Source organism: Stigmatopora nigra, chromosome 8, assembly GCF_051989575.1.
Source record: "Stigmatopora nigra isolate UIUO_SnigA chromosome 8, RoL_Snig_1.1, whole genome shotgun sequence".
NCBI lineage: Eukaryota > Metazoa > Chordata > Actinopteri > Syngnathiformes > Syngnathidae > Stigmatopora > Stigmatopora nigra.
The window spans coordinates 7,366,938-7,394,833 of NC_135515.1; the positions used below are offsets into that span (position 1 = coordinate 7,366,938).

At 38.7% G+C, this 27,896-nt stretch overlaps 2 protein-coding genes and 1 long non-coding RNA gene across 10 annotated transcripts in view; 1 reads left to right on the forward strand and 2 right to left on the reverse strand.

Annotated features, from left to right (window-relative positions):
• Positions 1-1,284: 1,284 nt before the first annotated feature.
• LOC144200592 (uncharacterized) lies at positions 1,285-2,645 on the forward strand. 2 transcript variants are annotated; one of them, XR_013327150.1, is made up of 3 exons: positions 1,285-1,324; positions 2,351-2,428; positions 2,518-2,645. It is a non-coding gene; the product is annotated as an uncharacterized LOC144200592 (long non-coding RNA). The 2 variants fall into 2 exon arrangements; XR_013327151.1 differs by lacking the exon at positions 1,285-1,324 and adding an exon at positions 1,337-1,484.
• A 1,041-nt stretch (positions 2,646-3,686) lies between these two features.
• Positions 3,687-23,146, reverse strand: LOC144200253 (uncharacterized). 4 transcript variants are annotated; one of them, XM_077722281.1, is made up of 14 exons: positions 23,054-23,146; positions 21,959-22,835; positions 17,615-17,642; positions 17,324-17,537; positions 11,119-11,188; positions 8,621-8,810; positions 7,032-7,125; positions 6,630-6,864; positions 6,211-6,419; positions 5,999-6,091; positions 4,589-4,626; positions 4,145-4,239; positions 3,991-4,078; positions 3,687-3,854 (listed from the first exon to the last, which is right to left on the reverse strand). In XM_077722281.1, the coding sequence occupies exons 9-13, from the start codon at positions 6,308-6,310 to the stop codon at positions 3,994-3,996; spliced, it is 411 nt and encodes a 136-aa protein (XP_077578407.1). In that variant the 5' UTR covers positions 6,311-6,419; positions 6,630-6,864; positions 7,032-7,125; positions 8,621-8,810; positions 11,119-11,188; positions 17,324-17,537; positions 17,615-17,642; positions 21,959-22,835; positions 23,054-23,146; the 3' UTR covers positions 3,687-3,854; positions 3,991-3,993. The 4 variants fall into 4 exon arrangements, with proteins under 4 accessions (XP_077578407.1, XP_077578408.1, XP_077578405.1 ...); XM_077722282.1 differs by lacking the exon at positions 3,991-4,078 and having other exon boundaries at positions 6,271-6,419; XM_077722279.1 differs by lacking the exon at positions 3,991-4,078.
• A 1,713-nt stretch (positions 23,147-24,859) lies between these two features.
• The window catches only part of dph1 (diphthamide biosynthesis 1), a 123,830-nt gene continuing 120,793 nt past the window's right edge, over positions 24,860-27,896 (reverse strand). For 2 of the 4 annotated variants that reach the window (XM_077722275.1, XM_077722276.1), the window contains 2 exons: positions 26,781-26,915; positions 24,860-26,671 (listed from right to left, as the gene is read on the reverse strand). In XM_077722275.1, coding sequence (XP_077578401.1) covers positions 26,600-26,671; positions 26,781-26,915 — 207 coding nt within the window. In that variant the 3' untranslated portion in view covers positions 24,860-26,599. The remainder of the gene's footprint in view (positions 26,672-26,780; positions 26,916-27,896) is intronic. The other 2 variants (XM_077722278.1, XM_077722277.1) reach the window with 2 other exon arrangements.

Consider the following 27,896-nt stretch of genomic DNA (forward strand, 5'->3'; position numbering starts at 1 on the left):
GAAAAAAATGAGTAGTCCAAGTGAGGTCAGGTTAGCAGGCTTGTTCTGTCTGAGGTCCAGAATAAGTTAGATTTTCTTTTTGTGTTGAGACGAAGCAGCACGAGCAGACTTTGTTTAAATACTTTGAAGGGTAACCATTAGTCAACGGCTTTAATACACCAACACACATTAACAGTAGCAGGCAGAGTAAAAAAAAAAGAGTTTATACGGCAGCCAGGAAAGACGCACAAATTACCTACAGTGTCAACACAGTGTTGAGGGTGTTTTCATAGATTATACACACTCACTTGTAGTTTTAGTTAACAGGGTTTTTCACTATATATATATCAGGAGCGGTCTGTGAATTTCCTAGCGACGCCTTCAGCGAATCAATCCAACCCTCAAAAACTATTTTATGACTATAACACCTCTACCACAGGTAAGCTTTTTTTCTTGCAAAAATGACCATGCATATATAATGAGGCTTTTTTTCTCTAAAAAATGACCATGTATTAAATGGGGTTGTATATTAACTGGGGGTATATTAAATGGGGTGTATATTAAACGCCCACCATTCAATGGATGGGGAATAATTTTTCCCTTAAACAGACAACCATGTGTAGTCAAGAGATTCCAATAATCACAAGGGAAAGTTGAGCTACTTCGTGGCGCGGAGGTTTGTTCACATGACTTCCATGTGGGCAGCTGGGGTTTAAATCCCGGTGTTGTTTGACTACACCATGTAGATCTGTATATTTTTTCATTAAAATAAAGACTTAGTTCATTATACACAGTTTCACAAAAAGCTTTGCTTGTCGTTTATCTCGTGAGTCTTGTTTAAATTGCCCGGGTGGGAAAGGGAAGAAGAATTTAAAAAAAAGGGCGGTAGGGTGTTGGGCTTCATTCATTTTGAGAGGTTTCGGGAGAGAATATTTGCCCAATACCCTACTGTTCCTGATCCCTTTTCCTAGGGAAAAGCTTGGGATAGGGAGGGAAATATATTTTATCTGAGCAACTCTTTCCTGCATAGGAAAAATTGATTTTATCATCCTGATAAAGCTTTGGTTATCAGGGAGTTTTAGATGTAAGTATTTTTGATTGGTATTTTTATTGATGTATAGGGGAATTCCATAGATGAGCAGCAAGATCCTCACTTTACTGTATGAGCGTGGTAATTGCAAAATTACGCCACGCCACAGGAGGGCAGTAGTTGTTGGCTGCAACAAAAAAGAACAGCTATTGTGCGTAGGCCAACCAGCTGTTTAAATTTGGCACATGCGCGGTACCTCATTCTTTCAGGAAGCCATTTCACTTCCGTCGGTCGTGACTCATGCGTCCGAACGAGGTAAGTTCTCTTGCGTTTTACGGTCATAAGTGCGTTTTATCACGCCATCGTGAGACTTATTAGTAATCGATTGAGCCCAAAACGCCGGTTAATCTGTTACTTTAATGCCAGCTTCAACACACCGTCGACAATTGAAGTTTGAGATCCTTTTCCTCTCCAGGTGTGTGCCGCATCTGACTAGCTATTTTAGCATTAGTGACACGACGACACTGTTCATTTGGGTTTAATCGTATTGTCCGTTTTCTGTCCATTATTCCGTCGTGTAGAAATACTTTTAATCTAATCAAACAAAGTCGAGATGTCAATGTAAGTATAGTTAGTTTGATGGTTAGATGACATCCAGTGGCACGACTTGTGTTGTGTGTAAACAGATTTCACATCTAACATTATTGATGCAAAATAGTTGTTAACTTTCTTATAACTGTTATCGCTACTGTGTATATTTAATCGCCTTATCTGTACTAAACGCCTCAATTTTTAATTGTTCTGATTTTACTCTAAACATTATTGATGCAAAAATAGTGATGTCTACTTTTTTCTAACTGTTATTGCTACTGTGTATATTTAATCACCTTGTCTGATAAAGGGAAAAGAAGAGCACAACACGCCGCACTAACTTATTTTCATTTATTAGCTTGATCGTATATTAAGTTTTTTGTCAGATGTATCAACATGAGTATAGTTAGTTTGATGGGTAGATGTTCTCTCCTAAATTACATCCAGTGGTCCAACTAATGTTGGATGTAAAGATAGATTCCACCACGAGTGCCATTTCCAATTTGTAATTGTTCTGATTTCACACTATAAAAAATATTGATACAAAAATGGTTACGTCAGCTTTCTTCTAACTGTTATTGCTACTGTGTATATTTAATTGCCTTGTCTGAAAAGGGAAAAGAATAGCACGTAGCAGTCACTAACTTATTTTCATTCATTATCTTGATCGTATATTATTAAGTTTGTTGTAAGATTTCTCCATTTTGCAACTCCCAACTAGTTTGGTTAAATCAAGTTCTCTCTTTTTAGCATCCGGATGCAGCTCTTCCAGAGTGTCCAGAACACACGCCCTCGAGGTTAAAGGAGAGGAGATTGGGCCAGATCAAGGTAAAATTAATTCCAAAGAAAACATTAAGCCTTTTTGGTGAATCCTAATTCTCTATATTAAGTTTTGTTTTCTTCTTTGTACACATCAGGTCCATGTCACTTGTGACTTATCTGCACTTCAGAGATGACTGGCAGGCTTCTCAAAGGTTAACGTATTTGTTTATTGCAAAGTATCCAAGTCTTCATCCAAACTAAATAAAAGCTTTAAATATTATAATCTTGTGGAACTCCATGATGTGATATCTGATCTTTATGGTGAGGTTTCACTGAACATAAGTTGGTGTTGTGACCTCTTATATAGGTAAAGTCCACAAGGATATTATTAAAGATTAGAAACTTCATTTGTTAAAGTAGATTTTTTTAAGTCAATTTCCCAAGTACACGACTAGTGTTTATTCTTTCTTCAAGTGTTTACTCCCCTTGGTTTAAAAAAAATCCTAAATATATATTTTCTCCAGCTTTATAAAAAAAATATTCTAAGTGTTAACTGCTCCAACTTTCTTTTAAAATATGGTTTATTCCTTCAGCTATTAACAAAATGTTAGTATCCCTTTGGTTTTAAAAAAAATTAAATCCTAAATATATTATTTCTCCAGCTTTTTAAAGAAATATTCTAAGTGTTAACTGCTCCAACTTTCTTTTAAAATATGGTTTATTCCTTCAGCTATTAACAAAATGTTAGTATCCCTTTGGTTTTAAAAAAAATTAAATCCTAAATATATTATTTCTCCAGCTTTTTAAAGACATATTCTAAGTGTTAACTGCTCAAACTTTCTTTTAAAATACGGTTTATTTTTTCAGCTATTAAATAAAATCCTAAATATATTTCTCCAGCTTTTTTAAAAATATGTTTATGCCCCCAGCTTTTAAAGAAAATATATGCTAAATATATATACCCCCCAGCTTTTTTATTCTAATTTTTTATTCCCCCAGCTTTTTTCCTACATAGATTCCACCATCTTTTATTTTGCCTAAGTGTTTATTCCTCCAGCTTTTTAAAAAAATATTCTAAGTGTTTATTGCCCTTTTTTTGTTCATTTTTTTCTAAGTATTTTTGTTCATTTTTTTCCTAAGTGTTTTTTGTTCATTTTTTTCCAAGTGTTTATTGCCCTTTTTTTGTTCAATTTTTCTAAGTGTTTACTTTTTTTTTAATTTTTTTTTTCTAAGTTATTTTCCAAATTTAAAATGTTTACTTGTAAATAAAATATTTTAACTTTGATTGTGACTTGCATCTTTTGTTAAAGACAAAACACATGCATACATTTAAAAGCTTTTATTTTGAAAAACTTGAGCAAAATGAAGTAATTCCTCCAGTCACCAGCAGGATATACAGGAAATAAAAGCTCCAGCTTTTATTTTGAAAAAGTTTGTAGATTGGTTCCCGTTGTTGGTCCAGCATCGTAAAAAATCGAATCTTCTCCACCCCCTGGTGGAGAAGATTCGAAAATTGAAAAGGGGGGGGTTAGTACAGTTAATTCAAAAAAGAATGAGAAGGGCTCACCTTTTATTTTGAAGTGATTCCTCCTGTCACCAGCAGGAAATCCAGAGAATAAAAGCTCCAGCTTTTATTTTGAAAAAGTTTGTAGATTGGTTCCCGTTGTTGGTCCAGCATCGTAAAAAATCGAATCTCCTCCACCCCCTAGTGGAATTCTGGAAAACAAAAAAAAAAGGGGTTAAGGCACAAAGTTAGTTAAAAAAACAATGGGAAGGGTTTACCTTTTATTTTGAAAAATGTCAGACTGGTTCACGTTGACCATCCAGCAGAGAAAAAAAATTAAGGCGCCCGAGCCTATCTGTTCAATGGTGGAATTCTGTAAAACAAGAAAGGGTCAATATATCAAGTTTAGGACAACTTTTATTTTGAAAAATGCATAGATCAGTGCTGGCTATTACACCAATCTATGCATTTTTCAAAATAAAAGGCAAGACCTTGCAAATATATTTGCATGTGAGGTTTTACCTGACTTGGGTGGAATTCTCCCAATTCAGGTTAAACCTCACTTGCAAATATATTTGCAAGGTCTTGCCTTTTATCTTGAAAAAGATGCATAGATCAGTGCTGGATGTTACACCAGAATTAATCTACATTTTTTTTTCCAAAATAAAAGGCAAGACCTTGCAAATGATTTTTAACTAAACCATTTGCAAGTGAGATTTTACCAGGGAGTGGTGTAGTCCATCTCGACTTGGGTGGAATTCTGGAAACAAAAAAAAGGGTCAATATACAAAGTTAAGTAAAAAAAACATTTGCAAGGTCTCAACCTTTATCTTGAAAAAATGCATATATCAGTGCTGGATATTACACCAGAATCAATCTATGCATTTTTTTAAAAATACATTCGCAAGGAAGGTTTTACCAGAATTGGGGAAATCTTTTATTTTGAAAAAAAAATAAAACATTTGGGGCTAAATACTTTCGCCTTGAGTTTTTCAGTCAATCATTTAAAATCTATTCATTCTTAAAAAATAATTATCTTAAAATGCTTGTTTTTCTCTTCTTACACCAAGAAAAAAAGTTATTTTATCATACGCAAGTCAAAAATGACCCCTGCACTATGGTTGAATAAATGCCTCACTTAAATTTTGTCAAAACCATATCTAAAAGTTAAAAGATCCAAGCCCTGAGCTCTAAGAAAGTTAATGGGGTAAAAATACATGATTGTTTTAATCCATCAAATATTAGCGGTTCCACTACATGTCAGATTATTTATTTAAATTCAGAAAAATGTGAAAAGCCACATTGAAACTCACAAGCAAAAGCTACTTCTCTATTTGCCACTAAAATATTTATTTTAAAAATTAAATTCAATATGCATAAACCTACTTTAAATTTTTCCTTTATCGCAACAAGGTCTACATTAACCATGACAATTAAGGGATTACCGTTTAGCCTAGAGGTCTTTGAGAAAGTTAAGGGGCTAAAATTATATAATTTATTTAAGTGCTCAGTGCCACTGCATGGCAGACTACTTTTTTAAATTCAGAAAAATGTGAAAAGCCACATTGAAACTCAAGCAGAAGCTACTCTTCACTTGCCACTATAGTATGTTTTTTAAATTCAATAGGGATGACCCTAATTAAAATTTTTCCTTTATAGCAGCCATGTCTTTTCTACATTAACCCTGAGGTCTTAAAGAAAGTTAAGGGGCTAAAATTAAATTATTTATTTAAGTGCCTAGTGCCACTACATGGCATATTACTTTTTTAAAATGAGAAAAATGTGAAAAGCCACATTGAAACTCAAGCGGAAGCTACCCCACTTGCTACTATAGTATTTTTTTTAATTAAATTCAATTGGGTTGACCCTACTTTGCGGTTTTTCCATTTATCACGGTCCACATTAACCGCGATAATCGAGGGATTACTGTTAATTCCTTTCGCATCCACTAATGCATTTGTGTGGGTGACTTATCCAGATTTTTGCTGTTAAAAAACGCAAAGTTAGTTAGTGATTTCATTCAAAATTTGAATGTATCATGATGAAAAACGAGCCAATTGCGCTAATCCTTGAATGCTGAAAGCTGAAGTTTAAATATTAAACGGAGAAAATCGTAACTATTCAAAAAATACCCCCTTTGTTATGGCGTCGACCAGTTGATCCTTTCTGGTCGTTTCGGCCACATTCTTGATGTTTCCCAGTAATCGGTGGTGCTCGTTGAGGGACTGAAACACACAAAGGAATGATTAGTTTTAAAACAAAGAGCGATCGGTAACGCAATGCAGCCAATTTGTTTGCAAACATTTTGCCGTCATGGCTGCATCACGCTAACGGAGCATGCTACCGTCAACGATCACTCTTAAGATGAGAACCGGGTCTTCGAAATCCCCAAACGACGACATACAACATGTGCAGCAACGTCTTGTGAGAAGTTTGTCAGCCATTCTTCGTCAAATCGTCAGCTCTGAGCAGCTCTGCAGTACACTCCCGTGCAGTCTCAATCGCCATTTTGCTGTATGACATCGACTATTTGAACCCTAACCTCGGCCACGCCTATTAAACATAGATAAGCACAAAATAGAAAATGTTTTCATAATAACGTGCATTAGTCAGTGCGTGTGTGTATGTAAAAGGTTATATTCCGAACTGCCTTCGGCATAGGTGTTGAAACGTTTTATCCAAGGAAATGGGGTAAAACACTTAGTCAGTTTTTGGACAAAATGATTCAGTTAAACACACAGACATTAATACTTGTTCTTTTACCTGAACAATTGTGGGAAAATCTTTGCCTGCACTGGGAATTGAACCCACGACCTCAGAGTCGGCAGATTGATGACTTAGCCACTGGGCCACTAAGCTGTAAGAGAAACTGGTAATACTTATACTTTTATCTCATTTATTTACCCGAATAATATTTAGAAAATCTTTGCAGACACTTGTATTCGAACCCAGGACCACTGAGGTGGGAGATAGATGACTTAGCCACTGGGCCACCAAGCTGTAAAAGAAGTTAGTAATACTTATACTTTTATCTCATTTATTTACCTGAATAATATTTGGAAAGTCTTTGCAGGTACTGGGATTTGAACCCAGGACCACAGATGTGGAAAACTTGTGACTTAGCCATTGGGCCACCAATGTAGTACTTTGATCCCTTTCATTTACCTGAATGATAATGGAAACATCTTTGCAAAGACTTAGATTTGATCCCAGGACCACAGAGGCAGAAGACTTACGACTTAGTCACTGGGCCACTATCCTGTAAGAGAGAGAGCAGTAGTACTTATACTTTTATCACTTTCATTTGTCTGAATTATATTGGGAAAATGTTTGCAAGCACTAGGATCTGAACCCAGGACCTTGGACACTTATGATTTATCCACTGGGCCATCACCCTCTTAGATTAGCGGTCGTATTTGTTGTTTTGTCTCTTTTCACTCCCAGATCATACTTAGTACTTTATTGTGTATATATATGGCATACAGGAACTGTCCTTTACCCAGGCAGAGGCATTTATTTGTCATTAAAAAAAAAAAGCTGCTAACTGTGTTTGGGTTTTTATTGTCTGAAAAAACAACTTACCCTACAGGATAATTTTTGGAGAAGAAAAAGGCCTTTGACCAATTAAAGCACACCCGATGCATTCAATCATTCCATTTTCTACAATCCTTATGTTTTTTTATGTTAATGTTAAAATAAAAGAGTCAAACAAAGAAAGTTTTGCAAAAGAAAGACACCAATAAAACAAGGTAGTAAGAAAACAACACAGTGACACAAACCATAACAACTATGTTAACCAGATTTCTAAAGAGTTCTCCGGACAGGTTTTTCTTTTTTTTTTGTTGAAGAACCGGCCTTGCATCTCCTTGAGTAGGAGCCTCACTCATGCGTATGTGTTTGTATGTTGATGACGAGAGACGGTAACCGTAGCAACAGCAGTCCTGTCGTTGTTTTGGCTACACTGGCTACGCACTGATTGCACTTACTGCACTTTTGTACTGTTCTTTTGCTTTGATGACAATAGACGTCCGATCTATCTGAACTGAACATGCCGTTTGCTAAAATGGATTGATGTATATCAGATAAATAATCAAATCAAACTAAACAAGTGTCAATGTAAAATAAAGTAATGAAGTATCTCATCTCATTCCCTGAACAGCTTTATCCTCATTAGTCTCGTAGGGAAATGAAGTATATTGACTATATAAAACCAGTTTAGTTTTGTCATCATTGATTTGAATTGTCATACGTTTGTTTTCCTTAAAATTGACTTAATTGCAAAAATTATGTCAAAGAATACTGCAAATAATAGTCACTTTCCCTATAAAGAAATTAAAGCAATAGTGAAACAAGATCCTCCGCTGCCTATCCCCTCAGTTGCATTTAATTTGACATCATCTTCTGTCAATGGCGGCCAATGGGCTAATCTGACTTCACATCATCATAATAACAAAGTCTGGGCAATGCATTGACTCGCTACTCGGTTTATATCACAAATCCCATTGGATAATATCTATAGTCTATGATTTTAAAAGGCCCTGGAGTCATATTTGTAATTGTTATCGTTGGGTGCATGAAATTGATTTGACAACGGAAAACCTCAGTGGTCTCCACCTCGTAGTTCAGCCTTGCTCATACACGCAACAAATTGCTAGGCCGGCATCAAAGCCACATGGAAGCAATAACCCAACATGTAGAGACACACAGCTTGAGTCCATCTCCTTGAGATTCCCCAACATTATTCCACAGCTTACCTTCTTTCCCCTTCTCCGGGGCAGCTGTGTGTGAGCGGACAGGTGTTACCCAGCCGTGTGCTCGCTCCCCTGGCCTCGCTCGCCGAGGAAGATAAGGTCTGTTTGAAAGGCAACGAGAGACACTGTCGGTAAGCCAAGCGTCTTTCAAGGCCAACAACAGCTGCTTGTGTGTTTGATCTGGAACCAGAACCTGACAGCACATCATAACCACATCCAATCAGCCTCTCTGGAACAATAGGAAGGATGTAAAAGTCAACGTAGGAAAAATAGAAAAACACACAAATGCATCTCAAGCTGATGTATTCCAGGGGATTTTTTCAAGTTCAAGTGTACATTTTATTGGCGAGCAAAAGCCGACATATGTCATGGTCCAGTGTGTGAGAGCACGGTAGAATAAAGGCAAACATCATAAGACCAAAAAAATGCTTAAAGATTAAGCCAAGATGAAGTTTCCTCATCCTGATCACCTTTGGATGATTTTATAGGTCAAGGAAGCCAATTTGATGACATATAATCGAAAAACTGTGATTTGTTCCAGTCACTCTGAAAATTAAGGAAATAAAACGGGATTAAATACACACATTGTACTGGTCAAGAAAATATAATTGAAAAAATGAATAGACTTACTGATTAAAAGGCAAAAAAGAGCATCTGCATTACATCATTTTTTTTGTCAACATCATTGAGTAAAAGAAAATATACTTGTTTTCATGTGCTTATGCTTAGGCTTTATAAAGCGTCGTGGCCACATCAATCATTTTACCCAAAAATGTTTTTCTGAACTGTGGACATTAATGTTTCAGTGTTGCCTGGGAAATAGAAAGAAAATTGTATTTCTTAAAAAAAAGGTAGTCACTGACTAGTATAAGAAAAGCAGCAATGACAAAGCAACTATTGCTTTGAAAATGTTAAACTTTAGATAGAATTTTTAGAAAAATACAAACTATTTACAGATACAATACAGCATGACATTATATTTAAATGTTTTCTACCACTTAAATGTATCTCGTTTCACTAAAATGAATTAAAACCAAACACATGCACACACCCACACATGCACACACACACACAATAAAACACAAAACACAGTGTTAGTGCATCTAGTTAAATGATCACGTATGTGTACTGTGAAGTCTCGATTTAGCATCTTCACTTCCTCCAAAATGAGTGATAAATTATGCTTGCGGCCTACTGCTCCATGGAATGTAAAAAGCTGTAAATCATCCAGTGGCCCCTCATTTACTTTTGCTTTTAATTAGTTCTCAAAGTGTGTGTAAGTGTGTGTGTGGGGGCTCACAGAGTGCATCGACAGGGCAAAGTCACTCGTGCACCGCAAAGTCCTAAAAATTCTCAAACAGAAGGCCAACTACATAATGTTTCTGTTCCATATAGCTCATTCTGTATTTCTTTCTCTTCCACGTTTTCCCTCCTTTTAATTGTGCTGTTTGTTGGTTACCAGGATTACGCAGAACCAACATTTGATGACATTTTGTGGAGGGGTGGGGCAAAAGCTAAGATAGAAAGTGTCTTATTTGGGTGTGGATGAAGTTGTACTGGTCTTGGATTTTTTTCCACACATTGTTGACACCCATAGACAACAAATTAATTTGATTTAGGATAGCTGTTGACAGCATTTGATGGTGATGTTTCAGTGTAGTTGCCGACGAAAGACGTCCAATCCCAGTTACGACGGATTGGACTTCTATCATCGACAATGGCAGCCAATAATATGACATTAAATTAAAGAGAGTTAAAACAGTAGGGAGATTGTTGTGGATAACAATAAAATAAGAGGGGAAACTTTGAAATCTTCTCTTTTGATATATGAAAATCTGTAAATCATTAATAAAGAGGTGCAGAAAATGAATGAATTAATAATAATTCCTAAAGTATGCATGAAAACGACAAAACAAACAGATGTGACGTTTGTCAGATGAAGTGAAACCAGCACACACACCGCAACAGCCAAAAGTTAGTTTGTGACCCCAGGTCAACTGTGCGCAAAGTGACAAAAAGGCAAACAGAGTGTCACTTCTCGAGAATTACCCGATATGCAGAGCCCATGTGGTTTCCCCATCGCTCGCCACTTCCCGTCTATGAGGGAAGCGGGTCGGTGCCAAGGTCAAGTGTTTATGGCCAAACTCACCACATTCCCACAAGCTTTGCGACGGCCGACGTGACTCTCGACATGGCGGCCGACCACAGACAGTGCGCTCTGTGCGTCACCACAAATACTCAATACATGTGCACCCTGAACAGACTAAAGTTCAAGTCAATGTATTTGATGTGTTTTTTTTTTTTGTTCCGTGTGACTCGTTAAAGTTGGTAGTTCAACACATTAATAATTGCTTAAAATACACTGCTGTGAACTGACTTTATGCTTTGAGGATGACTCAGAGATGGCATCTGATTCAATTCTTCCTTTAATATATAATAGTTACTGCATGACAGCATCCTTGTTTTCCTGATGGCATAACATCAAAATTATCTGCTTTTACCTCATTGGATGCCAGCAGTGATAGACTTCCATTCCATTTGAAGTCGGAGGGGACAGCCAAGGGGTTCAATCTGGATCAAAACATTGTAAAAAATGGTTACTTTTTAGATATGCAACTTTGGGGGGGAAAAAGTCTCAATTTTTTTTTACAAATACTGTTACTGATTTAGGTGAAATGGAACAAAAAATGCATTAAATGTACACATATCTTAGTAAATCAATCGAAGTCCCTCAAATCAAATTAAAATGGAATCTTGGCAAACTTTGTAATAACTATAAAGCTAGAGAGTCTGTTTTTAAATGTACTAGGAAACAATGGAAAACACAGTCTGCAGCGCCCCCTAAAAATAGAACAGACTGTGAAGCAGGCGTACAGCACAAGTTGTTTCTCCTACATAGCAATGCTGAAACCGGAATACTTTCTCGCCGCATCAGTATCGCTCTAAAACTCCTTCGAAGTAGTCAAAGCTCACATGCTGTGTTTAGAATGCTATATTTTGCCGCAAAAGTGCAATATTTAACCACAGTGGCGGTACATTTTGCCATATTTTTGAAGCAATTATGGTTTTGGGGTTAGGTAGATTCAATTATTTCCATAACAAAGCTTTTTTTCCTTCCCCTGGTGTAAAAATATAACCATTTTGGATAAATCCAATCACCTTTCTTTAAAGCTCTCCGAATGACAGGCTGCACATGAGGCGAGTGCCACCGGCTTGGAGCAAAATGACCATTTCCAAAAAGCACCAACCACAAATCGCCCCCCTTCTGTGAGCTTCTCCATGTGAGCACGCCACCGCCAAATTGAAAAGGACGCCACTCGGCGGCTTCTGAGTGTGTGTTGGCACATTCTGGGAGAGGTTGACCAGAGATAGATTACACACCCAGCGTGTGCGGTCGATGTGCCGCCTCTAAATCACGGTGGATGAGGGCCCTGTGTCGTGACCTACGCTGCACTGTCTCACTGCAGGAATGAAAAAAAAAGTCCTTCCATTCAAATGCACCATAATGTTACACTGCTGGCACCACACCTGCCACATGAGGTCTTATTAAATATATATATATATATATCAATAAAACTTTGTGTTTTTTTGTTTTGTTTTTGCATTATGCATTGACTGCATGCCAGATGTGGTCCATTTAGCTAGTTGAGGAATATTGGAAAAATGATGTGTCATATTCATTCATTCATTATCCACACCGCTTCTCCTCAAAAGGGTTGTGGAGGGTGCTGGAGCCAAACCCAGCCAACAATGGGCAACAGGCGGGGGACAACCCGAATTTTTGGCCAGCCAATCGCAGGTCACATTCACATTCACACTCATACACAGGGGCAATTTAGAGTGTCCAACCAGCCTATTCTCCATGTCTTTGGGATGTGGGAGGAAACCGGAGTATCCGGAGAAAACCCAGTCCAGCCCGAGGGGAACATTGAAACTCCACGCAGAAGGGTTGAATCTTGGATCTTAGAACTAGGAGGCCAACGCGCTAACCATTCGTACACTGGGCCGCCCCATGAGTGTAATAATATGGTATAATAGAGGATTCAAAACCCACAATTTTCACAGTGAACATGAATATCCTAGACTTTTCCTGGATAAACACAATACTTTTTTCCAATGGGCTTCTAGCTCAAACTTTTTATGGCATAACGGTTCTTGGAATTTAAATCAGCAGCCAAATTGTATTGATGCAAGTCTAAGGTTAAGTTTGTTGCCTTGTTGAATGCTCACTGTTTTCCTGGAAAAAAATATTCAACACCCAAAGTTGTTCCAGAAAAAAAACTTTTTCTTTCTAAACGATTCATTACCAACACTAAAACAGAAAACAGCCACAGTTTACCAGGAAATGGGTCGACACCCAAATCTTTTCTAAAAAAGTTCTGGTCACCCATGTTTTGCCAGGAATGGCAGTGAACACCACACATTATTGTTTCTCATCTATTACGTCAGCCTCACATCGTGGGACCTTGGCTCAAATCCAGGTTCGTCCACCTGTGTGCCGTTCCGTATGTTCTGCCCGGGCCTGCGTGGGTTTACTGCGGGTACTCCGGTTTCTTCCCAAATTCCAAAGACATGAATGGTAGGCTGATTGGACAATCTAAATGAGAGACTATATGTCACAATTTTTAAGGTATGCAAAGACATTAGTATCAAGCAGCCTGTCATACAACCTAGCACACGTTGTCCAGAGTGACACTGACATCTACTGGTGGACAAGCCAAACAACACGTTGAATAGTTAAAATTACAGGATGAACCTAAAATGCACTGTAACCTGAACAAAAGTTCAGACAGCGTGATCTTCATCAATTTGCTCTTTTTGACCAATGTGATAAAAGTTCAAATTCAATATAGCAAATTGATGCTTTGGGTTACATACAAAACCCATACAAACAATGGGCACCAGGCAGGGACACTGAATTGGGGACCACCCAATCACATGGCAAAAGGAAACAGACAACCATTCACAACCATTCACCCACACTCATATCCAGGGGCAATTTAAAGTGTCTAACCAGCCTACCTTGCATATTTGTGGGATGTGGTTTGAAACCAGAGATTTAAGAATATGCAGTACACATAATTAATTAATGTTTCAGATTTGGCGGTGTGATAAACTGTGGATAGTCTCCAAGTGGAATATAATAGTAATAATAAAAGAAAAATGGGTAATTGTTTTAGTTTTGGTCAAATTCCATCACGGTGTTGTAAAAAAAAGTCAGGCCTATGGAGGTGGCATGAAGCAAATCCTCGGCTACGCCTTTCAATACACTCTCACGCAAGCACACTTGCACACCTTTATGCTTGTGCATCTCTGTCAAGGTTATCCAGGGGAGAAGATACAAAGATGTGTGCTTGCGTGGGGGAGGGGGTGGCGGGGTGACTCATCTGGATGAGTCATGTGCATTGTGTGTGGACAGCTCAGGGATGGATAGATGGCTGGATGGAACGAGGCAGTGGATGGATACACCTTCTACAGTGAGCGCCTACCCCTCGCAACACGCCCCCCCCCCACCCCTACCTATCCGACTTAATACAACAAACGTATGTGTTGCATTTGTGTATATGAGCACGACTCCTGCGCTCCACCTAATACAATTTTAATGGGAGTATACGTTGAATTCGGTAGAATACTCAAGGGCTCATTGCTATTCAACACTAGCTCATCCAAGAGACATACAGAAGAGGAGCAAAGACAATGTAAGGCACATTGTTGAGCAACTGTTGTAAAAAAAAATACACATACAGAACTACAAGAGTCACAGTCCTGATTTTTTTCCGGGTACTCTGGTTTCATTCTGCTTCCCATAGTAGGCAGGTGATACACTTTAAATTGCCCTTAAGTATTAGTATGAGCCTGAATGGTTGTCCTTCTCTTTGTAAAAGATTGAAACATTGGGTAAAATATAAATGAATATGGTGATGTGCAACTCCTCAATAGTTTAATTATTTCCCCACTGCTTTCCCATTTTTCAATTATATCTACCATTCACCTTCTTGTGAACAATACGTGAACTAAACAAGTAAAACTACTCATAGATGACACATCAAGCACATTTTCCTTACTCAATTAATGCTAAACGCCTACACTTTATCAAGTAAAATAGTCCGAGCAAATATGTTCAAAACGTACAGTTCTAATAGTGAAAGAATGGAAGAAACTCCCACATTTTCCCTGCAAGAGAGTCCAACACATCAATGGCTTTCGCAAGCTTACACCCCTGCTAAAAAAAACACACACAACAAAAAAAACAAAGCTCTGACAAGTCACTTATTTTCGCACCTGCCGACTTGCCATAGAGCCTGTGCTATATCACATTCCACATGCACATTACTGCACAAGCACCTCTGTGAGACCCAATAGAAGCCAAGAAGACTATATACCAGGTGCGAGGTGCAAGCTGCCATTAATATGCTGAGTCGTGATGAGAGTGGCCACATTGTCCTGATATATCTTCCTCCTTATGAGTCAGTCCAGAATGGACAAGAGTAATTTACCTCCATCCAAACTGTGACGAACATGCCGTATCCATGCCACCACCGCTTCACCAACAACCGGCAGTTGTGTGTTTGGGGGCTGGGGGGGCTTTTTTTTTTTATGTCCACACTTTGCTGACAAACAGGATCAAATGTTGCTTACTGGAACCAGGTCCCCTCCTATGAAGCTCCTTAAACTTTTACATAGCGGTACTGCTATTTATCCATAAAAGGCTGAAATAGGGGCAACAAGAGAATAGGTCACTTGAAGAATCCTGGGGGTGGGGACATTTCACAGGTGAAAATCTTCATCAACAGAGGTGTTTGATAATTGGGTGTATTCGTTTCAGGATTCTGTGACCAACCCTTTATATTAAAGCCTTGGTGACATGTCCAAAAAACGCCCGGATTTGAACCCAGGACACCACAGCAGTGAGACCGACGTGCTAACATTACCACAATTAATGAAATTGAAATGAATCAAAACTAAATTGCTTCCTTAATGCTCTAAAGTTGATTATTTTCTTATTTTTTCTTCAAATTTCTAGTATTCAACTCATTGCCTGCCTTTGACCAAAACAGATGTCCAATTCATTCAATTGGAAAGACTGGCTATGGATGCACATCGTTCAGTGTCATTAATTGTGCTGGGCTTACAACCCTTTTTAATTGTGTAATTGCAGTCAACCTCAGCCAAGTCACAACGGATTGGAATTCACAAAGCCATTCTCAATTAACCTAGTTGGTCTTTATCTCACAAATAGCAAGTTTTCCACTTATAAGAGAAAAATGGGCAAAACTGGACTGGACTACATGTTGGATTTAAGGCTCATAGTTGTAAATAAATCTGCCAAGACACGCAACTAAGTGTTGTGGCCGGTGTGTGTCAGCGACAATGCCTCGTGGGTTCGTGATGAGGCAACGGATGATGGAATCCTGCTCCGAGTCATTTGTATTTCGGTGATGCTCAGGGAAAGTCCGAGCGATGAAGCGGAATACTGATGAGGGGAGCAATGTGTGTCAATGTCGAATCCCTCTAAAAAAATGTGTGAGCAATGAGAGTGACAATCCCATTTTTTCCCTTTTAATCCCCCAGAATGGCACACGTGAACGACAGCATATTTTCATTGATGCGCAAAAAGTCAAGGATATGTGGGTGTACGTGTGCATTTGCTGGTGTTGTTGAGAAATAACGCCTGAGGGGAAGACGAGGGAGAAGAGGCGATGAGGAGCGATACAACATTGGCTGCAACGAGTGTGTTTTTCCTTCTTAGCTTTTACTCCCAGTGACGTAGGAAATCATTTATTCATAAAGCCCCGTGAGGGAAGCGATGGCGGAATGCAGTGTGCGCAATGTTTGTGTGAGGAATGACCAGAGCTACCTTTGATTCCTCATATAACTTATTCATACTGGCCTCATTAGCTGGTTGAACTGCTCATCAGTTTTCATTTTTTTTAATTTTTCACTCATGGCAGCTCCAATAAAGGAGTCGTACTGAACGATGTAATGAGTAAGTGAAGCTTTTAGAAATGTTTGACTGCGTCGTGACGTTGCACTCACTCTGTTCGGGCTTCATTAAAATATTGATTAAATCCTATCAAACTAATCCATGGAGGTTTTCCTCAAATATAATTAACATTCTACAAATGTTTTCACACAGAAAACTGATTTAAACCATTTCCAGGAACAACTCAATGTCCACGAATAAAGGCATATAGCAAAAATCGTTGAATTCTTCCTGTTCTTTTTATAGATTAGCTGAGCATTACTGTGTGTTTTATTAAAAACACCTTACAGTACTTTGTTGGTGTATTTTTTGAAGGGCTAAAATAAAATATGAACAAAATATAAACACTACTACATTATTACTAATTATAGTGACTATACATGCTCTCACTGTGTATTTTTCCACCATATTACAAAGATAATAAACACATTTTTAAATTCAGATCATTGAACTTAAAGATGTTCCTCTATAAGAAAGGTTGACTTATAATTAAATGCACACCTCTTAGTGATATACAGAACATTGACTGCTCAAGGACAGTTCAGTTGTATTTAACTTTGAACCCTGTTATCTGATCGTTTAGTTTTAATTTAAGGTGCTACTCAGTATAAAAATATTGCGCACCACTAAAACATTGTTGACAATAATTGCCTGTCAAGTCAAACCACATTAGTGTTGTCTGCCCCCCCTTGGCCCCCCTCGGCCCCCGGCTTCACGCTTACCTATGTGACGAACGAATGGCAACTTGGTGTTCGACAACTCTCGTTTAGTCACATGCCTCCTCCACAGTGTCAATAATCCACCTTTCCGCTCGCCTAGACCGCACTCCAGGTGAATCATCGCTGACGCTCTTGATTTTTAATCCTTTATCAAGCAGCTACATGCGTGTGCTGTACATTCACCAATGTAGGAGCGGCCATTGGGAGAATGCCACATCTGAGGAGACCACAAAACATGTAAGACATTGTATACTTTTTCTTCTAATTTGCATTTAATATTTCAGTGTTACTTACATATCTTGCTTATGTGGACCCTCGGTATCTAGAAAAATTAAATAGGAAACAAGAAAAATGTATGAATGTCTTAGTATTTATGCTGATAATTTTATAAAATATTGCATCTGAGTAGTATTATTGCAATTTTATAAAAATGCTAGTTATTATTAAAATGATATGTTTTAAATGCATATATAGAGATTCAGTCCCACCATTAAACACAATTTTTCAGTTTTTTGAAATTAGGATACCTGTTAAAAAAAGATGCAAACATTTTATAGATAAAATAAAAATAAACTGTAATTTGGGTCGTCTTATATATTTCTTTAGCATGTAATTTTACCACATTTTTACTCATATAAATCTGGTTATGGTCTAAATGCACCTTTTAGAGGGACATCAATTGAAGGGTTTCCAGTACCTTTTGGAGTGTGTCAATCAAAACTTGACATTTTTTTCCTAATGTACATTTACAAAAAAAGAAGAATATAAGAACAAATGTCATTAAATTGTGAGTGTGAACCTTATTGCACGTCTGATGACGGGAGACTGTAACGCATTGAGGGCATGCGTGGGGACAGAAAGATGAAGAAAGTGTCTACGTGTTAGAGTTGATAACACTGAATGAGTGGGTTGGTGGAAAAATAGAATGTATTTTTTAAAGGGTTTCTTTTTTATTAGTCATTTCCTCAAAGGACAAGTGTGTGACAGCAGGAGAAAATATGAATTGCTCCCCCAATTTAAACTATTGTTAGTTATTGCTTCATATTTTTTATAGCCCTGTGATTTAGTTGGCAATATTTCCACTTTGGCTCAGGGTGAAGTCGGTCAGGTGTAAAAATGTGGGTGTCATCTCTGCCTATTATTAGCTGTTATTGTTTCCTGTCCCGACTCCTAACACGGCAAAGCATCTGCTGATGCCATATCAAACGTACAAAAACTGCCTGGCACATTTGAATGTATGACTCAGAGTTTAATTGGAACACTCTGTTCATGAAAGGCATTTTACTGACTCATGTACCATAACCTTAAGGTCATATATTCTATGCTAAAGATTTGATTTCAATCAGCATTGAACACCAAATCCAAACGGTCTTGTCTTTCTGCTATTCTATTTTTCCAAGTGTTCTGAATTTACTGACACAAGGTTAACTTTTATTTGCTAGAAGGTTAACCAATGTATGCATTTATAAGTGTGTGCCACACTTTTATGTACGTCCATATAATCAAGTGTACAAATATACTTCTAAAGAGTAACTATAAAAATGAAAGTGTATGCTATAACCATATATAGTATACCGAATGTATACATATGTGTGTATACCATTATACTCAATAAAAAACAGTTTAAACATACACACAACATATCTATCTACCTATCTACACGTAACTTAGTGGTTGAAAATATCTGAAAATATGTAGCAAAATGTACTACCGTCTGCTAAAATAGGCAACATGACTCAATATGAAATATTAATGCAAAATATAGTTTTAAATAAAATATACAACAAATGTATCTTTAACTCATTCAAATTACAAATAATAAAAAACCCTTTGCAAACCAGATGCTCAATACTAATACTACAATTGCTAAATTAACCAAATGGCATAAATCTATAACATAAACCCAATCAAAACAAATTATGTAAAACACAATGAAAAATAAATGCATTGTGAACACACAAGTACTTTTAGAAGGTTCCTTGTGATAATTATTAAGGCATAAGTAAAGCTTATTTTTACATTTCATTTCTAATTCTGAAGCTTAGATTAAACCCTGATGTGTATTAGAATTTCACTGCCAAAGTTCATTGGGTACACAGAAATACTCCATTTGATAAGAGCCACTCTGCAACAAGTTTTTTGGTCAATTTAGCTCTCTACCGCAAGAAAATAGTTGCTTGTACTTTTTTTGTGTGTGTATCATGGTCTCTTGGGTTTAAATAACCCCCTCTCCCCAGCTCTCTATGCCAGTTTTCTCGATGACGTAGGAGCTCACGTAGGTGGATCGCGGAGGTGCAGCTTCTGAATGAATGAACGACCCCCCCTCAACCTCCCCCTTCTCCCAATCCCCTCCCCTCTCTCGTCGCTAGTACTACAGCATCTCTATAAGAGCTCAGCCGCGGGACAGCCGGGCGCCCCATTTCAGCGGATGAGACGCACATGCAGCAAAGCTGAGGGCGACGTATTTTTCTTCCAGTTTTTCTTGTTTTTTTACCATTAAAAACATTTTAAGATGTATATTATTTAGCAAGGAAATTGCATGTTAGATAACTTCCATCATTACTCGGGGACCAATCAAGGTAAGTGCCTTTATATTCCTACTGATTAAAAAAATGATTGGGTGAGAAGCCCAATAAAAGAGCTTGTAGAAAAACAAACATTAACCACAAATTGTTTTCCACTATACTATTTGATTGTTGGTGTGCGCACCATGGAGAAGCTTTACGGTAATATTGTAAGGCTGGAAGTTACTGCAGTGTGAGTCACTTTGGCGCACATGGGTCGTCACAGCTGTGTGTGCGCGCGCGTGCGTGCGTGACAGATGAAAACTGCATGTTAACGAGGCAGAGCGATCACGACTTTTCATTTATAGCTCAGGAATCCCAGAGCGAAGACAAAAAGGCGTATTGAGCGATTATAATAAACCCTATGCATATGAACGACATATTTATATGCACCTTGATGTATATGTTTGATGAGTGCATAGATTACGCGACTTTTGCCTTCTTTGTCTCTTTTAAACCCATTGCACCCCCTACCCCCTTCCTGATTTTAATCTTTGGAGAGAGAGTGAAGGGGGGCTAAAAGGGACATAGTGACGCGTTTGATATGAAGTCAAGACTGCGTCACTCCTGCGCACGGGCACGCGGCAGCCAATCCGGGGGCGTTAGGGCTCCTTAAAGAAACAGTGCACCACCGGCACCTGCACGACTGACGTCGGTGCCGCTAGGCTCCGTGCAGCGTGAGCGGGAAGAAAACGATAGGTGGGGGCGTATAGCAAAATCCCCAAGGTAACTCCCGGAGAAGAGAGTGCTGAGCAGAATGACAATGAGCACAGCGGGATAGACCCACCGAGCCAAACATATTTTGCCCTGGAAAGCGAGAAGACACAGGAGCGCAACTGAGTGTTGCTGTCCATGGTTCTGGAAGACACAGACGCGCAACTGAGTGTTGCTGTCCACGGTCCTGGAAGACACAGACGCGCAACTGAGTGTTGCTGTCCACGGTCCTGAAAGACACAGACGCGCAACTGAATGTTGCTGTCCACGGTCCTGGAAGACACAGACGCGCAACTGAGTGTTGCTGTCCACGGTCCTGGAAGACACAGACGCGCAACTGAGTGTTGCTGTCCATGGTCCTGGAAGACATAGACGCGCAACTGAGTGTTGCTGTCCATCGTTCTGGAAGACACAGACGCACCACTGAGTGGTGCTGCCCATGGTCCTGAAAGAACAGCAGCATGTACTTTAACATCCGCCACCATTTTTTTCTCGACTACCTTGCAGCAGTCCACATGGGCTTTCAAATTTGACATTCACTAATCCTTTCATAACACCTCTAAAAGACACCCATCCATCAGTCAAACGTCAAAATGTATTTAAGAAAACATGTCACCACCAAAATAAAACCTGCACATCCATCTTAATGATCATCCTTTTGTCTCTTCACTCACTATTCACCCAGTAACTCCTTCCATCTCATTGACAACAAAGGACACCAACCTGCGGCTACTGAGGCACGAGTGGCTCAATTCATCTGTCGGCTTTTAATTTAAATTAGTTTGTCACCAAGCCGTTTGACCTGGCAGCAAACGATCGCTTTGTCCAAGGCAGTGAAAAACTTCAAATCACATCCAGGCAGTCATCCGTAATTGTCAAACTAACACCACCAATTCTTTCATCTAAGAACTTTTCCATATAATTATCTGTCAAACCATAATGGAGCTGACTTTTCACAGGGGACAGAGAACGTGAAGCCAAATATGATGAAACCCCATATACTACTGCATGTGACTCATTGACTGTCACTCACTAGGACGACAGGCTCAGAATTGTCACATTTTAATGCTATAGGGAGCAATGGACGTCTAATCCATTTTGACTGGCTGTCAAATTACATACGCCACAATAATCATCAATTCTCAATATGCTCAGACATTTATTTAACCAGCCATTCTGTCAGATTTCACCTAATACACAATTCCAAACCACGGCTATAGCGAATGTACTGATTTTACCAACTGCAAAAATCCGATTTGATTATTATTATCTATTTATTTTCTAAATATTTCACCCATCTAATTGTGAACCTTTGTGAAATGAACCAAATACCTGTGACACACAGTAGAATTTTTCATACCTTGTCATCCATCTGTCGACATACACTCATCAATTTTCTTTGCTGGTCCACACTTCTGCTCATTACACATCTGTCAAAATAGATTTTTGAGTAAACAAGGGAAATAAGTTTATGTACGTATGAAGATAATTAGGGTGAGCCATTCCCAATCAAGATGCTCTGAACCTAACCACACTTTTGACTATTCACACCCTCCACAACACTGTTTAAATTTGAGCTATACTTAGACACAATTTGAAGAAGCCCCCTCTCAGGCTTGAAACTCCCATTCTGTGCTCCCACCTCTTGCTCTTTATACATGTCATACAGGAGTAAAAGAGGATGAGAGAAGGGGCCTGTGGACAAAAACACATCAGACGAGAACACTGACGTCAGTTGAGCTTGCTTGCATAAGCCGCCAAAGCCTCACCGCTCCCGGATGTCCATATCCTGTGTGTGACTCATGGATTATTAGCATGGAAATCAATAAGACGTTAAAAGAGACAACACTCTTGTTGTCAGGCTGGCTGCCAAGATTACTGCTTACCAGCCAAGATCTGTCAATTAATGTGTTTTCTCCTTTCGCAGTCAAACAAGTCTTTGGTCCTCTCTTTGTGGTCAGTGCATCAACACCTTGGCTCTAGACTGCTTACTGCTAAAATTCCTCCCCAGTACAGTAACAGTCTACAGTCATGGCTACTGACGCCTGGCGAGAGCTCAGCGGGAAGGAGGATGCCGGAGAAGTTTAACAACAGCATGGGTATGACATCAGACGGCAGAAGCACCAATCGCATGCTCCCACATCCTGCTGCATCACTCCTCTGTCTCTATGGCGACCGTGGCATTAGATTGTTACTGTAGCAACGGCATCAGCGGTAACAGTCTACAGCCATGGTCGCTAGGGGGCAAAAAAACACGTACACAATCAGGTGGTGAGGGATGATAAACAAAAAAGGGGGTAAAGTATTTTTTTATGGTTTGTAAAATAATCAATTTTATCGTGTATTATGTGTCTATGTAAAAAATAAAAAACAAAGAAACTTGTTTTTATGAAGTTCAATTTGTCTGTACATGAGTCAATCTTGCAGGTATGTCAATTCAAGCATAAGTACTTACTTTATTAATAATGTGACAGTTCGGGTCGGCTTTGAGGCAAGTAGTAACGATCATGTACAGTATTTATGGAGGTCCTGATTTGATGTATCTGGAAATAGATGTATTGATTATTGAACAAATGAAAAATCTCAAAAACGCTTAAGATTTGGTAGGAGAAAGTACAGTGGATTGATGTGCGGAAACTTGGATGTGAAAAACACAATTTCCCGCATTGCCTCGATGCGCAGCTATTTTTTCCCCCCACTTTTGAAACATAACGTACAGTTCATACAAACTGACCTTAATTGGTTACCGCTGAGTCATCTGAAGAAGGAAGCCGCCTGACGTACGTTACTTGGTCCATTGACGTATCCTTCCATGTACAAGGGCACAGGGTGGAGCTGAACCTTTTGACATGGCCGTGGCCAGAGTAGGTGGTCCGCCAACAATTGCACTCAAGTCTCTGATATATCAAAGGAAGCACCTGTTGCTTCCGCAACACTTGCCATTTGGTAGAAATGAAAGTTGTGCTTTCATTAGGAATTTACAAAGTGTTCACATCAATTATTTAGTCTATTTTTTTGGGGTTAAATACAGCTATTAATAAAGCTCAAGGTTGGGTAACTGATTTTCCCCAGAGGGCTGTTAAGATTACAAAAGCCAACAGTAACTGGACAATTGACTCTTATTATTATTGCATATTAATAGGAAAGTGATAGATAACTATCAATGTCGTCAGAAATCCATGAGAACAGTGTGTTTTAATGGTCAGTCAAATATACTGTGGTTCCTGGACGTTAAGTTTAAGATCTGTTCTGTAACATTAAAAAGTTATTGACAGTCAAATGTATTGTGTTCGTACAACTTCTGTTTTAAATTAAGTTTGGCGTAAATATGTAGTGGTAAAAGAACAAGATTATACTGCATGTAGTTAGTACTTCTTGCATGGCAACATACTTTTGGAAACATGTTGTTGTCTGATACAACGCCACTGCAGACTAAAAAGGAGCATAGAATTACACATTCATTAGTACATGAAATCTACAGAAGCTGATATATCTGATCAGACTTCAAAGTCATAGGTGAAGGATTGAAAAAAAATTCCAAAGTATTAAAAAAAATGTAATTTAGAAATAGAAATGATTAAATCCAATCAAAACTAAATTGCTCCCCTTCAGAAAAAGACTGATCCAACCAAATACATTCTGTATGGCTGATGGCAGACAATGACATCAAGTACAATCAAAAAAACAAAATCTGCCACATACAGCTCTTATTGGAAGCCAATCTCACAGTGAGCAAAAATATCCCCGACATGAGAGAGTTCTCTGTCTATACGTGCAGTGGGCAGCAGCAGCGTCCATTACTCACCAATGAGTCACAATTCCTCCTCACTCTCTAACTGTTGTTTGTTTGCCCACCTTCAGCCTTTTTAATAATGAATCAGCAGACTAGTGGGAGTTTCCTAAATCAGCATTATTGTTTTTGGGGTGGACAGCATCAATTTACTGGAGGATCACTAGAAACAAACAGCAATTATTGGCCCCTCACTAATATGGCTTATAAATGCAGGTAAAATAGGAGCTATTTTCATATGTAAAAGACTATGAACATTTTAAAGAGGTCAAGTTGAGGGAAATTAGGGTAGTGGGCTGAAGAAAGTGTGTGACGAATATTTGGTGCTTGCTCCCACGCATGATTAGTCATCATCTTACACTTATATGTTTTCCTTTGAAGACACTTTTTGCGGTAAGTGGGCATTTTTGAAATTGTATTTATTTATCAAATATACATCCTAAATTGAACAAAAACAAAAAAACAAATGTATGTTAATCTATATTCATGTTATGTTTATTAATCCAAATAAAAGTCTTGTAGAACTTTAGCAAAAGAATTAAGTTTGGTCATATAGACAATGTGCCAGCATAAAAACAAACTGCCCAACCTTGAATTATCAAAATAGAATAGGATACTTTTTGATAGTTAAAAAAAAAAATTAACGACGTGAATGCAGTGCTCAGACTGGAGCAGATGTTTTAGATGCCTTTTGCCTGTTTTACACATAAAACTGTGCTCTGTGTGATTGGATTGAACCCAAAATTTGACTTCCCTGGCTTTCTGTGACGTTAAATCATCAACTACAGTAACATAGCCACTACACATTTCTGTTCAACAAGACTTTTCCAGAGAGAGATGACTCACATTCTGGCAAATAAGTAATGCAGACAGTAACATCTAGTGGGCAAATTTGGAGAAGCACTTTAAAAAAATAAAAATAAATATGCACACATTGAATTGCAACAAGCTTACAAGAGAGTTAGCATTTTGAATCATTTTTTGTCACGTTTGGTAATAATGTACACACCATTCACCATTTCTGACTCTAGCGAGTTATTCTGGAAAAATGGGGGTTGGGAGCGGGGGGGTCTTTTCTCTCAAACATTAGGTGAGAAGGAACATTTGTCTTGACAAATGAAGAAAGTAGATAAATTAATATATCAGATGTGACGAAAAATCTCTTAGAACCTAAAATTAATAAGCCTTCTGCTCTCTCTTCATAGTTGGTTTAATCAATAAAACTGACACGCTTGGCGTTATTGAAGAATCTCATTAATTGTTTCTTCTGTCGCCAATGGAAGGACACAAAGGACTTAAAATCAAGGTCTTTGCAAAGATTAGTTCTTTTTTTTTGCTGTCGTGCATGGTGTTGGAATTCTGGACATGAGGCGAATGACGAGGTGGACGGATGTGTTGCCTAGGAGACGCCAAGATGAGAAAAGTAAAGAAATTCTTTGGCATCAACATCTTAGCTCCACCCAGAGTGGAGGAGGGTTGAGGAGGGGCCAAGGGGAGAGGGGTTCTCAGGTTGTGTGAAGGACAGTATGTTTTCTGCATGAAAATGTGCGCTTTTACATTTCAATATTTATTTATTGACAGAATCCTCCATCAATAAATAATGAGGCTGGAGGAAAAATCGTGACTGGCAGAGATTCTTGCTGCAGCCTTGCATCTGGTGAAAATAAAAGCATCACTCAAACTAAAGTCATTCTTTGTATTTGTCTATTGTATTTGAAATAGGTATAAAAGTAAGAATTACAGGGCCGAGGGAGCTATTTGTAAAAAAACACTCTAGCAGTGTTAAATAAATAAAGTGTTTCATCCTAGAGAGAGGATCCCACGGAGAAGCGGTGCGGGAAAAGCACAGTGGGAACGACACGGAACCTACACGGAATTGTACATTGTTTAAATCAAGCAAGTGTTCACATCTAAACAAAGTCCCCCATGTAATGCTTGGCCGTTGTCTTTCTTTTTTTCCCTTTACAAACTCTGCAATGGTTTCACTCTATTACATTTGCAGCGCATTGGGGCAAAAATCCAACATATTTTAGTTCTAGAGTGCCTCAAAAACACACAAGGATGTATAAGATATTATCTCTGGTGTGTACATGTGTGTTTTCAATACTACAATATGCAGAGAAGTACAATGTGATTTCCTGTAGGAATTGAGAGCTACATTTTGGGAGTGTCCTTCCACTTTCTATCAAGTCTTGAGACATGTTCCTACCTTCATTCTCCTTTAGAGCAGCAGGGTGAGCACTGTTTGTTGGGGTTTTGCAGGCAAGAAGCGGGAGAGCGAACCTAAAATGATGAATAAAAGGAGATAAAGGTGAACCGTAGAATACAAATGTGTGCCATGTTCACCACTAGATGTCAGTACGGTTATATGCAGATGAAGAGTTCTCCTCACCTGAGTTTGGGTACGAGTGGGTCTTGCTGGCTGGTTATCTGGATGGTTGGGGGTCCATGGGCCTAGGCTTTGATTGGAGTAAAAGTCCATGGGGTACACTTCCTTCCAATCCATTTCCTGGAGAGCCACCGCTGCCTGGGGGGAGAATAGAGAGAGACAATAAGATATAGAGATGTATGTATGCATGTTTAAAATGTTATTGTTTGCTATAGCAGATTTTTATGTGCAGGTAAGCAGGTAAGCAGAGAGAATGACACTCCTGGCAAGACAGGTGTCAAAATATGGAGTTTGGAGAACAGGTGCCGCTGTCGTGTTGTGTTCTGTTGAATAACGTAACAGCAGCTGTTGGAGAAGAGTTGCAAGGAGAGCGAGGGATGTACTGCATCCAGAGTCGCTTGAAGAGAATATCCTACCATGAGGAGATGAGCGCAAACGTAATATTCATTCCATTTATTATTGAAAACGATCAATCGTCTATTCTAATTTTCTTTTGAATGACACCAAGGTAACTACTACCACTCAGTTTTGTAAACATGACTCCAAACAATTAGTTCAAAGTCAAGTGAGAGAAAGCTACTTACAGGAATGTTTCTAATATTTTCATTATAACAACTGGCTTCTCTGGCCTTATTTTGGCACCCTTTTCCATCCTCTCCTCTTCACTGCGCATGCTAGCTTGCGCCACTAATCCCTACTCCGACAAGAGAGCCGAGTGCGTCTTATTGACTATAAATATAACATGAGAGGCCCTGAAAATAAGTGGCCCCACCCCAGCAGCCTCTCTCTCTCTCTCTCGTCTGCGGGCTCACGCCGCCGCCCTCCCGGCTCCTTTTTCCTCCCGCCACTGTCATCTTCTTTCTAAATGCCAGAGCACAAGTAAAAACACTCACTGCCAAGAGACCGTCCTCTCACAAGCTCAGTTCCAAATGGTTTAATTTTGCATTTGCTGTTAGAAAAAAGGCGGCCATAACGCACTGACACAGATGGGGGCGGGGGTGTAGGGCAAAGAAACACTTCCTCTTCAAGACAGTGAGTCCCTTCAGAGACATTCTACAAGCATGTGTGAATGAACTAATCGCTCAGATTAATACATCTTATTGCATTTTTCTTATATGG